The sequence below is a fragment of the Chiloscyllium plagiosum genome, chromosome 36, assembly GCF_004010195.1.
Source record: "Chiloscyllium plagiosum isolate BGI_BamShark_2017 chromosome 36, ASM401019v2, whole genome shotgun sequence".
Lineage (NCBI taxonomy): Eukaryota > Metazoa > Chordata > Chondrichthyes > Orectolobiformes > Hemiscylliidae > Chiloscyllium > Chiloscyllium plagiosum.
Window position 1 is genome coordinate 835,355 of NC_057745.1, and position 23,369 is coordinate 858,723.

Consider the following 23,369-nt stretch of genomic DNA (forward strand, 5'->3'; position numbering starts at 1 on the left):
TTTCAAGTTTCACAACATCTTTCCGATAGGAAGGAGACCAGAATTGCACGCAATATTCCAACAGTGGCCTAACCAATGTCCTGTACAGCTGCAACATGACCTCCCAACTCCTGTATTCAATACTCTGACCAATAAAGGAGACCATACCAAACATCTTCACTATCCTATCTACCTGTGACTCTACTGACAAAGACCTATGAACCTACACTCCAAGGTATCTTTTTTCAGCAACACTCCCTAGGACCTAACCATTAAGTGTATACGTCCTGCTAAGATTTGCTTTCCCAAAATGCAGCATCTCACATTTATCGAAATTAAACTCCATCTGCCTTTCTCAATCCATTGATCAAGATCCTGTTGTAATCTGAGGTAACCTTCTTCACTGTCCACTACACCTCCAATTTTGGTGTCATCTGAAAACTTACTAACTGTACCTCTTATGCATGATTTAACTATACAGTTTGTCAGTTACATTCATTAAGTAGTACTTTTACTGTAACATCAGTTATCCTTGAATCCCACAATGTTGGCACTGTAATAATTACTGTAAAATATAAAATGTAATGCAGGATCACCCATTGTTACAAGGATTGAAAGAATCTAATATTGTGCATGTAGGTTTACTCACTGAACTGAAGGTTTGTTTTCAGACATTTCATCACCATACTAGGTAACATCATCAGTGAGCCTCCAGATGAAGCACTGGTGGCATGGCCCATTTCCTATTTATGTGTTTTGGTTTCCTTGGGTTTGGTGATATCATTTCAGTGGTGATGTCATTCCCTGTTCCTTTTCTCAGGGAGTGGTAAATGGATAAAACAACAGGAAATGACATCACCACAGAACAAGATGTCACAGACCCAAGGAAACCTAAACACATAAATAGAAAGTGGGCCATGCCACGAGTGCTTCACCCGGAGGCTAACTGACGTCGTTACCAAGTATGGTGATGAAACGTCTGAAAACAAACCTTCCAGCTCAGCGAGCAAACCTACATCCAGAACCTCAACCTAAGTTACAAATCTTCTGAAAACTTGCAAATCTAATATTGTTTTTGTAAATTCTGTTTAATATAGTGGGACTCAACCAGTTTTCTGATTTGACCTTCAGTGAATTTCAGTCACTGTATTTGATGCAAAAACCACAGGTAACCACTTCTTGCAGCTGAACATGTGCTATCTCACTTTGTACTATCTTATTCCTGCTGGACCTTTGTACCCCTTACCTGTGTTTTTCTCAAGCCATCAAAAGTGAAAGGTTAAGGCTGAGAATGTATAGATTTCCAAAGGTAAAAGTCTTAACAATTGAAAGACTTAGGAAGTTGGAATGGGAGGGAACACACAATGATCCCAATGTAAATTAACATGTTCTACATGTTATTCCTAGCTCCTGGTGTGTTCTTAATTTCTAAATTCTATCATTCTCTTTAGAAATGTTATAGAAGGCGCTAGCTTTCTATGCTGTGAGTCAGAAAGTTGTGGGTTCAAGTTCCACTCAAGCCATGAACAAATAATAGTGAGCAAGTTTCCCAGTGCCAGTACTATGGTAGTGTTGCACTGTCAGACATACAGGTGATGTGTCAAGCTGAGGTCTTATTTGTCTTCTCAGCTGCAGTTAGGTTGTGTGGATTAGCCATGGGAACTGCAGGGATAGATAGGGGAGGGATGCTCTCTGGAGGGACAGATGGGCCAAATGGTCTGTTGTACAATGTAGGGATTCTATGAATCTAAGAGCAGGGTAGTTTTGTGTGTCTTGGCCAACAGTTACGCCTCAATCAACATCACAGAGAAAAATGGCATTGCTATTTGTGGGAACTTGAGGCTTAAATTAGCTGGCATGTTTTCTACATGACAACAGTGACTACACTTCAGAGATGTATTATTGACTGTGCACTTTGAGGGTGTAAAGGTGCTATATGAATTTAAGTTGTTATTTTCTTCTTTCACAAACACGTTAGGGTTTGTGTTCTGTGTCTTATTTCTATATTATTTGGCTATTATTTCCCAATGGTGTGGTATTTTGTATCATTTATTGGAGTTTAGTTCTGCTTTAGGTTCATTCTATTAGAGTCATAGAGTCATACAGCATGGAAACAGACCCTTCGTTCCAATTAATCTGTGTTGAACATAAGCCCGACCTAAACTAGACTGACCTGCCTGCTCCTGGCCCATATCCCTCCAAACAGTTCCTCTCTTGTACTTATTCAAATGTCATTTAAACACTGCAATGCTTCTTGCCTGCCCGACCTAAACTAGACTGACCTGCCTGCTCCTGGCCCATATCCCTCCAAACAGTTCCTCTCTTGTACTTATTCAAATGTCGAGGAGAAAGTGAGGTCTGCAGATGCTGGAGAAGGGCCTGTGCCCGAAACGTCGAATCTCCTGTTCCCTGGATGCTGCCTGACCTGCTGTGCTGTTCCAGCAATAAAGTTTCAACTTATTCAAATGTCATTTAAACACTGCAATGCTTCTTGCCTGATTCCTGAGTTATCTTGATTTATTCCAACTAAAGTAACCAGCCAAATTTAACAAAGCCTTGAAGCCTGGCAATTGTTTGTTTAACATCAGTAGCTTCTGAAACAAACTTTAGACTCTGTCTCCTTGTCATGGGTGGCAAGCTCTTTAAAACTAACGGAAATTTTGAAAGAACATCAGAGTCGATGGTTCACATGAGGGAACCCACTGATCCATTCAGTGAGATAATGAGATGGCCCGTGTCATGATTTTTAAATAAAGTAAATTAACCATTTTGTTAAAAGGGAAAACCCATTTTGTACCTTATGAAACCATTCATTCTTCACAGTCTTGACAGATATTTACTAAACTGGATTTCATTTCTTTGTACAGCATTCTATAAAAAGAATTTTAACTATGTTTTCTGATCTTAATTAACCTCTCTATAATCTCTATAGTGTAATAGTTGGGCAGGGAAACTCTGCCTGAGTTGCACAAAGGTTTTTAATTGAGTGGTGCCATCAAGCCACAAGGGACTTTGTTCAGGCTGGTATTCACAGTGCAGTAATTGACTAAGTCTTGAACTGTCCAAGATGCCGTCTTTCCAAGATGTTTAGGCTGCATTAGCCTGTCCTAAAAGATTTTGAAGTCGTCGTGTCAAAGATGAGGAGGGGAGTATTGCAGTATGGCCAGTTGACTTATTTCAAATTGATGACTTCAACAGAACTGGAAAAGGTTAAAAATGTAACAGGTATTAAACAAGAAAAGTGGCAGGGAAAAGGGAGGTGGAAGAAAAGAAAGATATTGAAGCTTTGAGTTAAGGTGGTAGCAGGAGTGATTAAGTGATGAAAGAAATGAGGTGCAAGGAAGTCGGTGATTATTTTTTCTTTGCTTCTCACCGTATCGAAAGATCAGTCTAAGAGCACTGTAACAGACATGAGCTGAGCCATTTGCAGCCACCAGCTGGTCCAACAGAGTGGGAACAGTGGCTATGGTGTGGAATTGTTGAATCTGGCATTGAGCTCATGGTTTTATATGCCGATACCCATCTATTTTGCTTTCGCAGCAACAAACATTTCAGTGATTAACTTACAAAAGTTTGTTGCAAATCCATTGTGTAGTACAAAAGCCAATCTCTATTTTCCCTTCTGGAATCTTTCCCTGTCCAGAAACCAATACCCAATGAGGAAGAACTCAGCTCTTGTACTAATTTTATTCAACTTGTTCAGACATGTTATGACACATCTCCAGCTTAAATTTGGGCCTCCTGGTTCAGAGATAGGGACACCACAAGAGTCAAATTGTCTCTTTTTTTGAGAACCCCCCCCAGTTATTCTTTTTATTAATCTATTTTTCTAATCAGATGGGACTTGAACCTGGGCTAGGGGTAGAGACACTACCATTGTGCCACAACAAGGCCCCAGACTGTCTCATCTTAGTATTTTTAAACAATCAGTTCAGAGTTGTTATTAAAGACCTGTGGAGCTGGAGTGACTTGAACCCAGGAGTACTGGCTCAGAGGTTGGGACATGACCATTTCACCCCACTGTCTCATCTTGAGTAGAAAAGGCATCACCTAATTCAATCAACTCTGGAACTGATCATTTGAGCCTTAAAGGAATCTACATTTCTAACTCTGACATTGATAGCCCAATCAAAAGATGGAGGAGTTGATCTTTCAGCTTATAGTGAGCTTCATTAGTTCAGTGACAAGACAGAAAGGTCAGAATGTGCGTGAAACAGCAAATTAAAATGGCAAGCAATCAGATGCTCAGCAAAGTGATCAACCAATGTACTGGATTACACAATGAGCAGAGAATACCGTCTACTAAACTGAAAGTGAAAGCAATTTGCTAATTGTTTGAGGCACTAGACTGTAACAAGGAAGGGAAAGGTGTTGTGGGAATGGGAGCAGACAATGAGATGATGGAAGGATGGTCCTAGGTGTAATGATTATAACAATGTCAGCCAGGTGGATATCATTGAATATCAATTCCCTATTTGGACCAGATTAACAGCTCCAATCAGGGATCCCTAGCTGACTGATATAAACAGGAGTGTTAGAATTCTTGTTTGCTCTGAGAGAATTAAGGGATCTCCATGTGTAAACAAAGGGTGACCTTGATGGAGTACTGGCCTCTGTGGAGTTCATTCACAGGTTCCTATGACAAGTTGCTCCTAAGAGCACTTACCACATGTCAGTCAACAAATCATTCTCCTGATGTATCCTGACCAGAAAAGAGGATGAGACAATTTATAGCTCTGTCCCATTTGAAGAAGAATAGTATAATCCAGACCACTGTAGTTCTCAGTTTAAATATTTTTCAAAACTCCTCTTCCTCAACAGAACTGTTCAGCAACACGAGGGAACCATTACAGCAGTGCAGATATACTGCCTGAGAATGTAGACTGGAGAAAAAGAGGAAATTTCATCACTCCTGTGAAGAATCAGGTAAAACTGGTTGACCTGTAATGTAAGATCCCTTTTTTTTTACAGCTGTGGACTGAAAATGAGAACTGTTTTAAATCCAGTGTTTTGCAAGGATACTGCAAGTTTTGAAAAGCAAGTAGGAGAAAGTGAGGACTGCAGATGCTGGAGATCAGAGCTGAAAATGTGTTGCTGGAAAAGCACAGCAGGTCAGGCAGCATCCAAGGAGCAGGAGAATCAACGTTTCGGGCATGAGCCCTTCTTCAGGAATGAGGAAAGTGTGTCCAGCAGGCTAAGATAAAAAGATGAGGCACTCTTCCTCCAACCGTTGTGTTGCTATGGTCTGGCGATGGAGGAGTCCAAGGACCTGCATGTCCTTGGTGGAGTGGACAAGTTGTTGAGTGTTGAGCCAAGGGGTGGTTGGGTTGGTTGGTCCGGGTGTCCCAGAGGTGTTCTCTGAAACGTTCCGCAAGTAGGCGACCAGTCTCCCAAATATAGAGGAGGCCACATTGGGTGCAGTGGATGCAATAAATGATGTGTGTGGAGGTGCAGGTGAATTTGTGGCGGATATGGAAGGATCCCTTGGGGCCTTGGAGGGAAGTAAGGGGGGAGGTATGAGCGCAAGTTTTGCATTTATTGCGGTTGCAGGGGAAGATGCCGGGAGAGGAGGTTGGGTTGGCGGGGGGTTGGCTTATGACAGTTATCATTGACGAGACCGTTCTAGCTGACAACAACTGTATGATTGGTTCTCCAGTAACTGAGCAGCTTGGAGTGAAAAAGCTGAAGGAAGACAAGTGAAATGTAGGAATATGTGTTCAGTTCCTCCCCAACTCAGTAGCATTCTCTCTGTTCTCTGTAGTCAAAACTTACTAAACCTGAAAAAAAAATCAGTTTATCTGTTGCAATATTTGTTGTAAGCTATAAATTTAACCCTCCTGCTTAATTTACACCAGCAACGCAGAAAAGATTTATCCCGTGTGAAAATTTGAGAGGCCAAGAACTAGTTAAAGTAAAAGTTAACAACTTTATTTCTTAAAGTATAACAGAGAATAATTAACTAACAACTTTTACAACTCCTCCCTCTAACCTATCTTTTATCTTCCCTTCTATAATAGCAGTCTGATTAACCCCCCCCCGCCGATTAAGATTTACCAAAAATTAAAGTTTTCAAAACCAGCCAGCTGTTGAATCTTCTATTTGGATCTTCCTGTGCTGTCTTCTTCTTAGGGATTATGCTTCACAGGTTACGGATCAATAAAGGTACCTTTAAGAGAGGTATTTTTCCGGCAGTCTCTGCATGCTGATGGCATGACAGTTCTCCTCTCGACTTTTCAATTTTCTCCAGTCTTGTACCCCCAAAGCATTGGATTGTGTCATTGGCTTTTAAGATTGTCAATATACTAAATTCAAACTTGATTGGAGTTTGGTATTTTTTGGGATATAATTTAAACTGATTGGCCTAATTCGAATCTGTTTTTGACTCCAGGCAACCAGCTACTCTAGCTACCCCAGTAGCTGAACCACCTATTACATTGTATCTTGTTGAGAACACTTGGTGTTGTCAGGTAGTTCTGCTAGCTTTTAATGCTCATAAAGCTACAGAACAGCCACATATTCATAACATAAGCAAAGACTTTTTGAGTGAATTGGTCAATTGTGTCTCTTACCAACTAATGGAAGCAATTAGAGAAAGATAACCATGTAATGTATAAGCCAGAAGAACAGTAGGAAAGATACTCTCCAGACATAACCTGGGAATAAGTATTATTGAACTGTGTTTCCAGTCTTTTCCTTCTGTCCATAATGCATTTTACTCAGTCTTTGTGTGTGTAATGGGTCGGGGGGGAGGTATATAAGAGGATTGGAGTTTTATTTAGTTATGCTATGTCATTATGTTTTATGTAGCTAGAAGCTAATTACTTATTTATTACAATTCTTGGTCAGTATAGAAACCTAGTCTATGCTCTCAGTCTGGGTCTGAACGGCAGGTAAATCGGGGAACTTTGTGTCATTTTATAAAAGTTTTGACTTATGTGACAACTCCAGGAATAGTGAGGCTTGATTTTTCAGTGTGCTACCTTAGTGAGCCATAACAATAGCTACTCCACCAAGCACAAGGAATAGCAATCCAATGGAAAGCAAAGTCTGCAGATACTGGAAAAGTGAAATAAAAATGAACAATTTCTAAGTAGGTCAGGCTATATCTAAAAAGATAGAAGTAGAAATAATGGGCATGATTTTAATTTAGTTAAAAACCATTGCATTGGATAAGAGTTAAATTTTGGCCCAATGTTGGAGATTTAAAAGCTACAGACAGCACTGTAGCATCCTGTGAGTTGGAGGGCACTGGGGCAAATCAGAATTTGTAGCAGTCTATTTTATAACAAGCCAATTCTATTCACTCAAAATAGTTTGTTTCAGCACAATAGTACAGCAAACAGTCTAAAGTATCAATTTAAAAACAGTCTCCATGAACCCTAGCAAACAAAGCTCATCACTGAAAATACTGTAATATCCTCTGATAAAAACAGAACTATTTCTCCAGCAAAATCCAGTGAGCAGAGATGACTCCTTCAAAGTACTCTGTGAGGAGGGGGTCTTGAGTATGCTGAATCACTCCATTCCTTCTGGTTTTTTTTGTCCCTCTTTGCATCCCAACATAAGCGTTGTAGTTAATTGTTACCTACCTGACCTGATGCATTGACAAAGTACCAAATACCTTGAATAGCCTAGCACGAGCAGTTGGAAATGTAGGTTTTCGAGAATGCTTATTAATTATTGCACTGGTACCTGTGAATCTGGGGTTATGAGGTTGCAGGAACTGGAGGCTGTTCAATCTCTCTAGCCTGTGGTGCCAGTTTATGTGCCAATACTAAAAAGTAATCCTTGGGCTACGCCACAGTGATTGAGAGGAAATGAGTTGAACTTGATTGTGTTTTCCCAGATATACAGACATTTGAATGTACAAACCTGTCCCATATTCATGCAAACCAAAGTATTGTGACTGATCTTCTCATCCCTTCGACAGCATTGATCTCTCAGGAGAGACAAAAACGTCAGGATAATAAGGGAGAAAAAAAAAACCCTCTGACTTCTTTGAGCCCCACAGGAAATCAAAGCCTAGGAGATCACATGGATCAAGTCTTCTCTATGAAGATACTGACCTTCAATATGTTCTGATCTCTATACCAATCAGGAACTGGTCCAGATCCCACTAGAATTAATCGGCAATATTTTCCACAGGCATACTGACACTCAAAGGAAGAGTTACCCAATATCCTATTCCTGCTCCTTCAGCATTCTCATTCCCTCATTTGCCCCCCCCCCCCCCACTGCCAATTCTCTTTTTAACACTGAGTTCCTACTGATCGATTACTACAATAATTGTTACTTTAATACTTTAATTGTTTTCACATATCAATAGCAGGTAACATTCCCACCAATTTTGTTTTGAGTGAGTAATTTATTTAAGTCCATGTCATCAGTTATGAAGTTGAAGGCATGTACTGTACTTTTGAGAGAGAGCGAGAATGCTGTTCTGAACTGAGAGCTTTAAATTGTATTGCATAGTGGCACATGTTTTAACTTAAAGGAACTGACTTGGCACAGACTGCTTTGGAACTCTTGTTACTATACAGCAATGCATCTTGCAGGGAACACCACTGTCTCTACTTTGCTCTAACAATAGTATTGAGATGTTGTCTTTCACAAATTAATCGATCACAAAGTGAGAAAAAGGACATTGAATCAAAGGAGATATTATGGCTGGTGGCCAAATATTCGATCAAAAGTTTTAAGGAGCATCTGAAAGAAGGAAAGAAGAGAGGCAGAGAGATTTAGGGAGTGAGTTCCACAGACTGGTACCCAAACAGCTGTACACCCAGGCACCAGTGGAAGTAAAGGGAATTAGAAAAGCCAAAGTAAATCAACCCCAACTCCTGAAGCCTAGCTTGGGTGACTAAAGTTCCTTAAGCTTGGAATTGCTCATAGTGGATTTTATTCTGTACAGGGTGGCTGTGGAAGCTGCTGGACCTTTTCCACCACTGGATGTTTAGAATCTGTGATTGCAATAAAATCAGGAAAACTTGTCTCACTGGTGAGTGCCAGACAAAACTTTGCTAACCTTTGGAATGGTAAGTGTTATTATGTATCTGTTTTAACAGTCAGAAATGTTGATATTTTTAATCTTTCTGTAGGCAGAACAACAACTTGTGGACTGTGCACAGAATTTTAAAAACCATGGATGTGCAGGGTGAGTGATTCAGTGGTAGTTTTCATCGGAAGATGAGCAGACCATTAGGAGCAAAATTTCTAAGAGATTAATAGAATAACCTTCATTTTTCCTTACCTTGCATTCTCCTCCACACCAGAGGAGATTATCCGTAGTTAATAAACTCTGCTTTAAACAATGTAATGCTTTTGACATTCTAAAATAACTGCTCCATTCTTGTGTTTATTTTCCATTTTCCATTATTTTGTTTACATCTTTTTAGAGGACTGCCAAGTCAAGCCTTTGAATATATTAAGTACAACAATGGACTGGAAAGGGAGCAGGATTACCCTTATGAAGGAAAGGTCTGACTTCACTGTTTCTAACTGTTTTTAACTGTCCAATAAGAGTGTCTCACTTCATGGTGCAATGCTTTTATCACAAGGCTTTCAAATTATGAGCAGATAACAAAACAGTTCAAAATGATGACTTACAGGGAACACAGACAATGAACCGGACCCTGACCTGTTGGGAGCAATTCCTACTTTTGTCTAAATTAGTGACAGAATGGAAAATATGCAAATAAAATTCAAAACACTGGCCTGAACTGCTTATGCACACACACATTCAATGTGTTTGAGGTTGACTCAATATTGAAGCGACTTCCACCTTCTGGTACAATCAGCACACAAACCTACCAGGATTACTAATTCCTTATGTTAATATAACATAATTTGCCTTTAATTTTCTTACTGCAAACTCAGCTAAATATGAGAGGCATATTACAACATGAATACAAAGTACAGGCCATGTGTGAGGAAGATTAAGGGAGACATGGAATGACTCTGGCAGATATTTTAAGAAGAGGAGGGCTTTAATTCCCAATAAGCTGTTTAGATTTGTGGGAACAACTTTACACGCTCAGCTGCAGTCTCCATGGAGGTATCAAAGTATCACCTGTCAACATTAAAATAAACCAGTTGGCTTATTACAGACTAAAAATAAACATCAATTTACTAATTTTTAGGTTGTAAAGTCCTTAACCAAATACATGTTCTTATATTAACCTTTCATTCACAACTGTGATAATTCAGTAAATTGAAATATATCGTTGGGATGTTCCAGTGAATGAGATTCTCAATGTGGAGAATTAATTGTAATAAATTTAAGGATGCTTGTTCAGTAAAAATGAATATTAAAAATATTTGAGAAAATCACGTCCCAAGGTGGGACACAAAATCATGCCCATGGGATGAAGAGCCATTATATACCAGTTGTGCCTTGCAAGTTGTGCAGAAGATCCCTGCACAAAAATTTAATACACTGGATCTAGTCTAAAGTTGACCCTAATCTCTCTGAATGTCTGAGGGTCAATCAGGAGATTGACAGCAAATGTTTAAAATCAGTAGTGTACAAGCTAGATACCTAAACTATGACAATTTGTAGCATCACTCTGAATATTTTTAACGAGATCTAAACTCTAGGTACTGACCAGAAAGGCATTAGAAGCACTTCCATGTACAGTGCCATGTGAATCAAATGTACGTTTCCTGATGCCTTTCCTGTCAGTGGCAGGACTTATGGGACTAAGAAGATTCCCAGATTTCTATCACACCTGTGAACTTGAAACATTACATGTGTTTTCATCATAGATTTAAAAATTAGAATTCATGTTGCAGGTAGGCCTTATAAAGGCCACATTTGGAATATTGTGTACAGCTCTGGTTGCCACACTACCAGAAGGATGTAGAGGCATTGGAGAAGGTGCAAAAACTGTTTACCAGAATGTTGTCTAGTTTGGAGGGTATTAGCTATGAGGAGAAATTGGATAAACTTGGTCTGTTTTCACTTGAACATTGAAGGGTGCTCTAATAAAAGTTTACAGAAGGAAAGGCACAGAGTTGGAGTCATCTTCCCAGGTTAGAATTGTCAATTATTGGCAACATAACCTTAACGTAAAAGGGGCTAAATTCAAGGAAGATGTGAGAGGCAAGTTTTATTTTATCGGGGATGGTAAGTGCCTGGAGTGAGACCAGGTGGTGGAGGCAGACACAATATCAACATTTAAGATGCATCCTGACAACTATGTGAATAGGCAGGCAATAGATGATATGGACAGCGTAGAGGTAGAAGGCTTTAGGTTTAGAAAGGTATCATGTGTTGGCACAGTCTTGGTAGGCTGAAGGGTCTGTTCCTGTGCTGTACTCTTCTTCGTTCTCTAGATATGGCAATGCTTGCTGAGTTTCTCCAGCATTGTTTTTGTTTACATTTCCAATCTCCAGCATATACAGAATTTTGCTGACCTCATTCAGGGCCAACGATAAGCTTCTTTGTGCCTATATGCTAAATGAAGGTTAAAAGCTAAGAATTCCTGTTTCTAATTGTTAGACAGCAGTTCTTCAGTACGCATAGAGGTATGGATGTAAAGAGGTTGCGATTCACCTCAACTGGAATGCTGTGCATATTTGCACGCTCATGATACTTATTTGCCTGATATTTGTGGCCAGCAACAGGCAAATAAGTATGTGATTGTGCAACAATTAATGGTCATGTTATGAAAATTTTGTTTTTTGTCTTTCTCATAGGATGGAACTTGTAGATTTGAGCGGAGCAAAGCTGCTGCATTTGTCAAGGATATAGTCAATATCACTCAGGTAGGTTACAGATCTTCCAGTAATCATATCATAACCTGGCATTGTATTGCTTGTTTGATGTTCCCCAGCCACTTTTGTTCTGTTTTTTTCTAAGTTATGTACCAGGGGAAATGGTGGCATAGTGACAACATCTCCGAACTAGTAATCTAGAGGCCCAAACAATCCCTTGTTGACATGTGTTCAAATTATGCTAGTGGACATTTATTAAAAATCTGGAATTGAAAGCTAATGTCAGTAATTGTGACCATAAAGCTATTATTGATTGCTATAAAGCATAAACATCAGGTTCATGTTAAGTTTATGATCCTTATCAGTTTAGCGTATATGGGATTCCAGACCACAGCCATGTGGTTGACTCTTCACTGTCCTCTGAATTGCCTTACAAGCCACTCCGTTCAAGACCAGTTAAGGAGGGGTGACCTTACAGAGGTTTATAAAATCATGAGGGGCACGGATAAAATAGACAAGGTCTTTTCCCTGGGGTGGGGGAATCCAGAACTAGAGGGCATAGGTTTAGATTAGATTACTTACAGTGTGGAAACAGGCCCTTCGGCCCAACAGGTTTAGGGTGAGAGGGGAAAAATTTAAAAGGGACTTAAGGGGCAACTTTTTCATGCAGAGGGTGGTATGTGTATGGAATGAGCTGCCAGAGGAAGTGGTGGAGGTTGGTACAATTACAACATTTTAAAAGGCATTTGGATGGATATATGAATAGGAAAGGTTTAAGAGGGATATGGGCCAAGTGCTGGCAGGTGGGACTAGATTAGGTTCGGATATGTGGTCAGCATGGACAAAGTTGGACCGAAGGGTTTGTTTCCTTGCTGTACAGCTCTATGACTCTAATAGGCAATGAATGTTGGTTCTGTCAGTGATCCCCACATCCAACAAAACGTAGAAATAAGTTATAAAAACTGAATCAAATCCAAATTGGATTAAATTTCATTATTTTATTTGGAATGGATTAGAACCAATTAAATTGCAATTTAGAGTTGAGTCTATAACAAACTAAGAATGCTGCACTCATTGCTCACCCTGAGAAAATATGTTGACCTAACATTGTTTGTTCTGTAGTATGATGAAGATGGCATGGTGGATGCTGTGGCAAGACTGAACCCAGTCAGTTTTGCTTTTCAAGTGACTGATGACTTTTTACTTTACAGAGAAGGTGTCTATTCCAAGTAAGTGCTCAATTTTTAAGATGGCAGTTCAACACCACCACGAGCAATGTGTAATGGGCAATAAATGTTAGCCTTAGCAGCAATGTCAACGTATGATGAAAAAAATTGAAAAATTAACATTTTTATACTCCAGATTTAGATTTTTTTAAAAAAGGCCTGTTTGGGATGAGAATGCAATTGAGCTTCTCCATGTTGGAGAGCGGGAGGGGTAAGATAATACACACGCTAGAACTGAAGTATTTTTATCATGTCATTGTAGTTCCCACAATCAGTATTGTGAAAATGATCAGAATTTTTTAAAATGATATTGGATGAGGCATGAATATCGGCCCAGGATACTTGGAGGTCTCCAATATTCTTCTTCAGAATAGTGGCCATGGGATTAGATCATTTTATAGGCTAGACAAGACTTTGGTTTAACATCTCAACTGAAAGGTGTTTACAATGTCCTCTAACAGCCCATGGGCAACATTCTTCCCATGATGTATATCAAACAGTGCTCTAAGTTTCAATAGCATGGTCCTGCTTTGAAGCCTGACTCCAAACTACCTATGAGGAAAACTAGCTCGCTGTGATGGACTAGCTATCATTTCCTTCAAATAAAACACACCACTCCCAAAACACCTGCCCACCCAGATTTCTGACATGAGAACTCTTGCCTCCATTCATCATGGGCAAAGATGGTAACTTATAACCTTGTGATTCACACACCAACACACAGCTGTGGTTCACTCCACTAATGAACTGGAACAAGGGCTAGATGGAATACTTGGTATAATTAGAGCTTGTACTCATGACCTCTCCTGAAAACGATAAGGAAGTTTAAAGTTGTAGTACCAAATCTTCCAGGAACACAAGTGTAATGGAGTGGGACTCAACTGTGTAAAAGACCCTTATTCCAAGATGCAGGTAACAAGGCTGTTAGTGCAGTATGGCCTGCGTACAGTGCTCACTCTGACTGAGGTTGAATCATGGTGTCAGCGATGATTTGTTGGGTAGCTCGCTTGACTGAGTCAGGAAGCTATGAGTTCAAGTCCCACTCCAGAGACTTGAGCAGATAATTTGGGCTGACCCTCTCAGTGCAGTCCTGAAGCAATGCTGGAACAAATGATTCAGGTGGAACATTAAATTGGGGCCCTCTTTGCCCTCTCAGATATTGGAAAAAGTCTTGGGGGCCCTTTTTGAAATAAAGCAGGGTAAATTGTCATGGATAATATTTATACCATAATCTTTACCATTAAAACAGGTTGTCTGGTTATTACTGCATTGCTTGTGGAACCTTACTGTGTGCATAAGTTGTTTCATTTATTACAACAATGACTGCACTTGAAAAGTATTTTCTTGATTCTAAAAAGTGTATTAGGACTTCCTTAAGTTATGAAAGGTTCTATGTCAATGCTAGTGTCTTGCTGACATTTTGTTGCACCATAGAGGGTACAGTCCAAAGACAGCTTCACAGTCGTAAAGCAGCTGGAAAAGTGGCAGCATGTGATGGATCTGCCAGGCCATCTTTGCCTTGTTACTGAACTCCTTCAAGATAATCATTTTTGAGGCTTTTGCTGAAGCTGTGGCAAAATCTCTGCACCTAACAGGTTCAATGGGTCAATCAGAAAGCCCATTGTATGGCGTTCTTTGGAAAATCCTAGGAGACCCTACCCTGACATGTTCCTTCACTGTGGAGTATCTGCTCGTTGCTTGTCCTATCAGGCCTTAGGAACAGGATAGACTATTCAGTCCCTTGAGCGTGTTCTAACATTCAGTGGCTGATCTATGATCTAATTTCTACACATCTCTAGCCAACATCCCTTCATTACTTTGGTTAACAAAAAGTTGTTAAACTGTTTTAAATTTAATAATTGATCCCTACATCTGTTACTATTTACAGAAGGGAGATGCAAACTTTGACGACCCTTTGCATGTAGAAATGTCTTCAACTTTTACTCCTGAAAGGTCTGGCTCTAATGTCAATGATATCCACTAGTTCTCTCGACTTCCCAAACAGCAGAAAAATATTCTGTACATCTACCCCATCAATTCCCTCGAATATCTTAAATTTCAAACAAATTAACTCTTAACCTTCTAAATTATGGAAGAGAGAACACTGGTTTATGGAACCTTTCTTCATTTAATCAATGCTACATTTTCTTCAAAGTGTATTCTCCCTAAGGTGCAATAACCAGAACTGGTAACAATAGCTCCTAGTGTTGTTTAACCAGGGTTTTGAACATCTGAAACATGACTCCTACCCCTGATGGTTTTGTCCTCTGAGTATAATGTGTAGCAATTTGTTGGTCTATTAGAGCATGAGCATTTAATGATCTGTATATCTTGACTGCCAAATCTTTGTGGACCTTTCTAACTTTTCACTATTTAGAAAATACCTTCTGTCCTTTTTTAAATTGTTCTTTCTGCAATTTTATAATAAGTTGCACATAAATACAAGGATTTTGATTTATTAAATAGCAATCGGAACATATGATTTACTAAGCATAATTCTTCCACAGCCCAAACTGCAGTTCTACACCGGATAAAGTGAATCATGCTGTGCTGGCTGTGGGCTATGGAGTGTCCAATGGGACAAAGTACTGGATTGTGAAGAATTCCTGGAGTACTTCCTGGGGAATTGATGGGTCTGTAACATTTTGTTCAAATTGATAGTGTTTTTTTTTAAGACCAAGTATGTACATTTTAGAATGCCTTTTTAGTGTGTAAAATAATAAGCATTCCAATGGCTTGGTTTGTTGAGTGAGTTTGAGCTGAGCCATGAAGTCAGAGAGTTCTCCAGGTCAATATTTAGTGTGTTGGGATATCCTCTCTTCTGTTGCCCTATGTGCTGAAATTTAAGTAAAAAGATACACCACATTATGTTAATTTTAAGTGAAAATTTCAGTGTTTATTTAACCACTTACATAAAGACACACAAAGTAGCAGTTGACAATATGCCCCCCCCGCCCCCCCGATTTGCAGCTGATTTTACGCTGAACCCCACTTCTTTAAAATATTCCCATGTTCCACAATTCCAAATATATATTAATGTCATAGTAGTGGAACCAAGAGTGGAAGCGAAGCCCCTTCAAAATAATGAAATCTCTCACACTTCATGTAAACACATAACATCTGCAGCCTGGATGTGTCTTTGTTACAGGCAGAATAGGAATATGTGAAATTGACTGAACAGGTTATTTGTTGGGATTATTCTGTATAATGCTCTTGACACATCAGCACGCGATTAGTTTCAGATAAACCTATTTTGTATCTAACAATTAATGTGCATAGGAGCTGAACTACCTTTTTGGTTGAGTGAATTTTGAGGGCCTCAAGTCATCATACAAGTGTTGGCCATGCTAAGGCCAGACTTACTCAATCCCCCAGGGCTTATAGTAACAAAGCTACTCAATGCCTGAAAAAATATGTCACTGTAACATTAACCCTGAAACATACTTACTTTTTCAAACCTTTTCACCAACTGATGTCTGTACATCCTGTTGTCCATGGAAGCTAGTTTAATTACCATAAATAAAGCTGACAGTCATTTTTCTGCATTAATGACTTTGGGACATCCTGAGGTTGTAAAAGATGCTAACAAAATACAATATTTTTCTTTTTTTTTTGTAGATATTTCTACATTGAACGAGGAAAGAACATGTGTGGCTTGGCAGCATGTGCTTCCTACCCCATCCCCTTGCTTTGAGGTGTCAGAGTTGCTCAGGTGCTAAGGAATCCTCTTCGGATGAGATATTACTAAATAGCTTGGCTGAAGTCCTACAAGGGGAAATATTTACAATGTTGATTACTACTTAAAAATATCTATTTTCCAAACTGCTTCTTAATCCAAATTGCACTGAGGTTTAATAATTCTGACTATACTTCTTTTTTATTTCTCCAAGCATAAAATGATTTCTAATGACCAATTTTAAAAGCTCACTACATTAAATCCATTCAAATTAGTGTCAAATTTCAGCTTGGAATAAATGTAATATTTATAAAAAGGATCACTTCTGTGGCAAATGAATGAATTTTTCAAATAAGTGCTGACTGGATTCCTGAATGAGTGATTAAAAACCTATGATTGATACTCAAATTGATCATTTTAGCTAGAGTTTGAGATTAAAATAAGATATTTTTGCCAATGAGCTTTACACAGCTATCTGAATTCAGTTGCAAAACTTCAATAGAAGCCAGAGCCTTAATTAAAAAATCTCAATGCTGCAAATCTGAAACAAATGCAAAGTATGCTTAAAACACAGTGAAGTCTCACCAACATCAAAAAAGAGCAAAGATAGCTTAAAGTTCCAGATTCAGATCTTCATCATGACTGGAAAAGAGAAAACAAGACCTCTGTGTCTCTCTGTCTCTGACAATAAACATAATTCTAAATCACGCAAATTTCTCTCCATCCTCCCTGAGTAGGGACCATGTCACAAAAGAGAGACAGGCAGTCAAAGTGAACATCATCCTCTATAAGGCCACATCCAACCAGGACCTGTGGATAAGCATCTTGGCCATCTTAAGATACAGGCCTTTTGTCAGATTCCAATGCTTGGTTTTTCTGAAGCTGCCGCTTTTATTTTAACGCCAGTAACTGCAATGGAGAAACTTAGTGCAGTCACAATGTCACTATGAATTGTAAATGGTAATGGCAATCTACAGCCTTGTGGCCCAGCATATACACTGCTCTACCATTACCATCAGGCTAGATTCAATGAGGAGAGCATGCCAGGAGCAGCACCAGACATACCTAAATATGAGATGTCAACCTGGTGAAGCAACAACACAGAACTGTTTGTGTGCTAAACAACAGAATCATCAATTATACAGTCAGAGTCATAGAGATGTACAGCATGGAAACAGACCCTTCGGTCCAACCCGTCCATGCCAACCAGATATCCCAATCCAATCTAGCCCCACCTGCCAGCACCTGGCCCATGTCCCTCCAAATCTTTCCGATAAGCAACTTCATAACCAACAGACCAAATCTTAAGTCTGCAGTCCTGCCACATCATGAATGGCAGTGGACAATTAGACAACTAAGAGGTAGAAGGTCTGCACAAATATCCTCACCCTCAATGCTTGGGGAAGCCTAGCACGTCAGTTCAAAAAGCAAAATTGATGCATTTGCATCCAATTTCAGCCAGAAGTACTGAACAGATGATCCATCTCAGCCTTCTCCTGGACTTCCCCAACATCACAGAAACCACTCCTTAACCAATTCACTTCACTCCATGTGATATTAGAAAACAGCTGAGGGCACAGGATATTGCAAAGTCTTTGATCAGGGATAACAGTTTAGTAATAATACTAAGGACTTGTATTCCAGATATAGTCATGCCCCAGCTGAGCTGTTCCAGCACAGCTACAGCTCTGACATTTACCTGGCAATGTGGAATGCGTATGACCTGTACACAAAAAGCAGGACAGATCTAATCTAGCCACTTACCATTCTGAGTCTACTCTCAATCAAGAGCAAATTGATGAAAGGAGCTGTTGACGGTGCTGTCAAGTGGGAATTTGTTCAGCGATAACTTGAACATGAACACTCTGTTCTAGTTCCACCAAGTTTACTTTGGCTTTGGTCCAAACCTGTCCAAAAGAGCTGAACTCCAAAGGTGAGGTGAGAGTAACTGCTCCTGACATCAAGGCAATATTTGACTGAATGTAGCACCAAGAAACCCTAATAAAACTCATGTCAATGGGATTCCAAGGGAAAAAAAAACTCTCCATTGATTGGAGTTACACCTAACAGAAAGGACAACTTTCGCTCCGTCATTAAATCACAAGTTGGGATAGTTGTGGATAACAGCACAATGTTCAGTACCATTCAGACACTGAAGCAGCTTGTATTCATATTGCAAGATTTGCACAACATCCAGCTTGGGCTGATAAGCAGCAAGTAACATCACACCACACAAGCAATGACTCACGTCAACAATTGAGAGAATATAACCATCACCCCCTGATGTTCTATGGCAGTTCAATCTTTGAATCCACCACTATTGACTTCATAGAGGTTACCAATAATTTACTGGATTAGCCATAAAATATGAAGTCTATAGCAACTGATGAGAGACCAGGAATTCTGTGGCATGTTGCTCACTTTGACTCCCCAAAGCCTTGTTCATCTACATGGTATAAGTCAGGAATGTCATCAAATACTCTCTTTGCCTGAAGGGTATTGCTCTGACAACACTCAAGACGTTTGACACTATCTTGGACAAAGATGACCACTTGATTGGTACCATATCCATAACTTTCCACATTTACTCTCTTCACCACTGACGCATAGTGACAGCGGTGTGTACAAGATGTGCTGTGGTAGCTCCTCAAGCATTTTCTTTGATAGCATTTTCCAAAACTGTGACCTCAACCATTGAGAAGGACAAGGGCAGCAAATGCATGAGAACGACACAACTTGAAAATTCCCCTCAAACCATTCTTCATTCTGATTTGGAACTACTCCATAGTTTCTTCACTGTTGCTGGATCTCCCTGGCTAAAGCACTGTGGGTGTGCCTATGCCTCAAGGACTGCAACAAAGGCAGTTTCCCATCAGTTTCTTCAGGACAACTAGGAGTTGTCAATAAATGCTGGATTATCTAGGGTTACTCACATAAGAAAGAATTTTTTTTAAATGATGAAAAATCACTTGAAGAAGATTCTTGCTTTATGTTGCATTGTAAGTCAGGCTGGTAGGTTTTATAGCTGTTGCACTTGGAACTGAAATTGATGGAGGCTGGAATTGAAACCAATCAGACTGGATACTTTTACATCTGGTGAAGGTTGGTTATGTTAGTGACATGAGTTGAATGACTTTAGGCTGGAAATGTAAAACCTGTGGTGCTTTCATATAAATACTTAGGATCATAAGAAAAAGGCAGAGGCTATTCAGCCTCAAACTTGGCCTGTTATTTCAAATAGAACACGACCGATCAACAATTTAACTTTATTTTACTTAGCTAGGTTCTGTAATCTTTTAATTACCTTACCTAACAAAAATCCATCAAACTTAGTTTTGAAATTTTCAGTTGACATCCAGCCTCACCAGCTTTTTGGGTGATAGAATTTCCAGATTTCTAACTCCACTTAATGATTAAACTCTTCTCGGTACTCTCTTCACTGAAGCTGAATTAATATGTTGAGCATTTGCTCAAGAATAGTATAGAATATAATTTCTGTTCTTGTATTGCATTTTTATTTGGTTGTCTGTTAAGCTTTTCACAAATGAAATAAAGTTTCTGTCCTTTTGCCATCAAGGAGTTTTCTTTTTCTTGCATAAGGTACAGATTGACATTTATAGAGTCCTAGAGATGTACAGCACAGAAACGGACTCTTCAGTCCAATTCGTCCATGACGACCAGATATCTTAACCCAACTTAGACCCACCTGCCAGCATCTGGCCCATATCCCTCCAAACCTTCCTATTCATATACCCATCCAGATGCCTTTTAAATGTTACAATTCTACTATCCTCCACCACATCCTCTGATAGCTCATTCCATACATGCACCACCTCTGAGTGAAAAAGTTGCCTCTTAGGTTTCTTTTATATCTTTCCCCTCTCACCCTAAATCTATGCCCTCTAGTTCTGGACTCAACCACCCCAGAGAAAAGACTTTGTCTATTTATCCTATCCATGCCCCTCCATGATTTTATAAACCTCTAGAAGGTTACTCAGCCTCCGACGTTCCAGGGAAAACAGCCCCACCCTATTCAGCCTCTCCCTATAGCTCAAATCCTCCAACCCTGGCAATATCCTTGTAAATCTTTTCTGAACCCTTTCAAGTTTCACAACATCTTTCCGATAGGAAGGAGACCAGAATTGCATGCAATATTCCAACAGTGGCCTAACCAATGTCCTGTACAGCCACAACATGACCTCCCAACTGCTGTACTCAATACTCTGACCAATAAAGGAAAGCATACCAACGCCTTCTTCACTATCCTATCTACTTGCGACTCCACTTTCAAGAAGTTATGAACCTGCACTCCAAGGTCTCTTTGTTCAGCAACATTCTCTAGGACCTTACCATTAAGTGTATAAGTCCTGCTAAGATTTGCTTTCTCAAAATGCAGCACTTCACATTTGCCTAAATTAAACTCCTCTGTCACTTCTCGGCCTACTGGCCCATCTGATCAAGATCCTGTGGTAATCTGAGGTAACCTTCTTCGCTGTCCACTACACCTCCAATTTTGGTGTCATCTGCAAACTTACAACTATACCTCTTATGCTTGCATCCAAATCATTTATATAAATGATGAATAATAGTGGACCCAGCACCGATCCTTGTGGCACTCCACTGGTCACAGGCCCCAGTCTGAAAAACACCCTCCACCCCCATCCTCTGTCTTCTACCTTTGAGCCAGTTCTGTATCCAAATGGCGAGGTCTCTCTGTATTCCGTGAGACCTAACCTTGCTCACCAGTCTCCCATGGGGAACCTTGTCAAATGCCTTACTGAAGTCCATATAGATCACATCTACTCCTCTGCCCTCATCAATCCTCTTTGTTATTTCTTCAAAAAACTCAAATCAAGTTTGTGAGACATGATTTCCTACGCATAAAGCCATGTTGACTATTCCTAATCAGCAATTCAGGCAGCATCCGAGGACAGGCAAAATCGACGTTTGGGGCAAAAGCCCTTCATCAGGAATAATGAAGGGCTTTTGCCCGAAACGTCGATTTTGCCTGTCCTCGGATGCTGCCTGAATTGCTGTGCTCTTCCAGCACCACTGATCCAGAATCTGGTTTCCAGCATCTGCAGTCATTGTTTTTACCTCTATTCCTAATCAGTCCTTGTCTTTCCAAATACATGTAAATCCTGTCCCTAAGGATACATTTGTGTTAAACCCAAAATAGGCAAGGTGTTCCCCAAGACAAGGGAGTCCAAAACGAGATGACATAGGTTTAAGGTGAGAGGGGAAAGATTTAAAAGGCATGTAAGGGGTAACTTTTTCACAGAGAAGGTGGTGCATGTATAGAACGAACTGTCAGAGAAAGTGGTGAAGGCTGGTACAATTACAACATTAAAAAACATCTGGATGGTTATATGAAGAGGAAAGGTTGAGAGGGATATGGGCCAAATGCTGGCAAATGGGTCTAGATTAATTTTGGATATCTGGTTGTCATGAATGAATTGGACAAAAGGGTCTGTTTCCATTGACTGTAATGAGTTACATGCAGAGTACTGCTTACTCAGGGTTGGGGGTGGTGGGTCTGGGTGGGAAGCTCTTTGGAGGGTCGGTGTGGACTCAATGTGCTAAATGGCCTGCTTCCACACTGTAGGGATTCTATGATCAGCATCCTTTCCAACAACATCTTTTTATCCTGCAATTCTGCTCGACTGTTCCAAAGCCCTCCCTCAAAGTTGCTGCTGAAGGTCCCAGTAACAGTGATATCTGTAAAAGGTGCTGCAGAAGTGCAAGTGTCCTCTTTTCTAATTAACTTCATATCTAACTTCCTCTATACTCACATTTTCCTGTTGAATCTGAAAATTTCTAATTACCACAAATGTTCTTGGTGTAATTAAATCATCATCATCGGTGGTCCCTTTCCAGGGGATGACTCTCTTGTATTCTCAGGGTGAGTCAGAGGTGGCTGTAAAGACCCATGTGGCTTCTGCAGGCTCTGCCACACCCTGAGCACGTGGTGGTCACGGCAAGGGGTGGGTTGGGTGTTAGTGTGGCAGCGCTCTTCTTCTGCTGTTTTCGTCTGGATTCCATTTATTTCCTGATGGCAAGTCTCGAGGTACTCGACACCTTCCTGGATGCTTCTCCTCCATTTTGGATGGTTTTGGGCAAGTGACTGCCAAGTGTCTGTGGGAATGCCGCACTTCCCCAGTGAGGCCTTGGGGGTATCCCTGAAGAGCTTCCTCTGTCCACCTGGGGTTCACCTGCCATGGGAGCTGGGAGTAGGGCACTTGCTCGGGCAGTCTCGTGTCAACCATGCGGACGACGTGCCCAGTCCGTAAACATCATAACCATAACCAGCAGCTTTTCAATTTGTAAGATCTGTTTTGCCCAATGAAGCTTTGGTGTGGGGAGGGTGGGGTATTATAATACCCCATGGGCTGTGGAAGTGTCTGGCTGTAAATTCTGGTCATAATTCCCTCATTTCCACAAGTCCTTCGTGTTCAGGAGATGTTCCAGGACCTGCTCTGAGGTGGACAGGGATTTCACACCTTTCCCCATGAGCAGCACCTTCAAACCGTTACCATAGCAACCCCGGGCGGAAGTAGATCCTTGACCTCCGACCCACTTCCTGGAGATGCCTGCCGTTGGCCGCGGGGTTTGCGCGGGATTTCAACCTGGGACTGAACGGCGGAGGGGAGCGAGAGAGAGCGCGGAGGGTGAGGGTGAGGGGACGGGTGAGGGGACGGGGGGCGCCTGAGGTCAGTGAGAGTGGCCTGGCGATAGCTCGGGACCTGGAGTTGGTGTGGGGGAGGAGGGATGAG

At 40.5% G+C, this 23,369-nt stretch overlaps 2 protein-coding genes across 4 annotated transcripts in view; both read left to right on the top strand.

Moving 5' to 3' along the window:
- ctsh (cathepsin H) overlaps positions 1–20,172 on the top strand; it is a 39,059-nt gene extending 18,887 nt beyond the window's left edge. The window contains exons 4-12 of the mRNA XM_043677101.1: positions 1,077–1,147; positions 4,801–4,905; positions 8,891–8,977; positions 9,078–9,133; positions 9,375–9,456; positions 11,677–11,745; positions 12,817–12,923; positions 15,428–15,553; positions 16,539–20,172. Of these exons, the coding sequence (XP_043533036.1) occupies positions 1,077–1,147; positions 4,801–4,905; positions 8,891–8,977; positions 9,078–9,133; positions 9,375–9,456; positions 11,677–11,745; positions 12,817–12,923; positions 15,428–15,553; positions 16,539–16,614 (779 nt within the window). The 3' untranslated portion in view covers positions 16,615–20,172. The remainder of the gene's footprint in view (positions 1–1,076; positions 1,148–4,800; positions 4,906–8,890; positions 8,978–9,077; positions 9,134–9,374; positions 9,457–11,676; positions 11,746–12,816; positions 12,924–15,427; positions 15,554–16,538) is intronic.
- Positions 20,173–22,636: 2,464 nt separating this feature from the next.
- Positions 22,637–23,369, top strand: part of blm (BLM RecQ like helicase) — a 57,624-nt gene continuing 56,891 nt past the window's right edge. The window contains exon 1 of one of the 3 annotated variants that reach the window (XM_043677103.1): positions 22,637–23,270. The gene's annotated coding sequence lies outside the window, so the exon portion shown is untranslated. The remainder of the gene's footprint in view (positions 23,271–23,369) is intronic. The other 2 variants (XM_043677102.1, XM_043677105.1) reach the window with 2 other exon arrangements.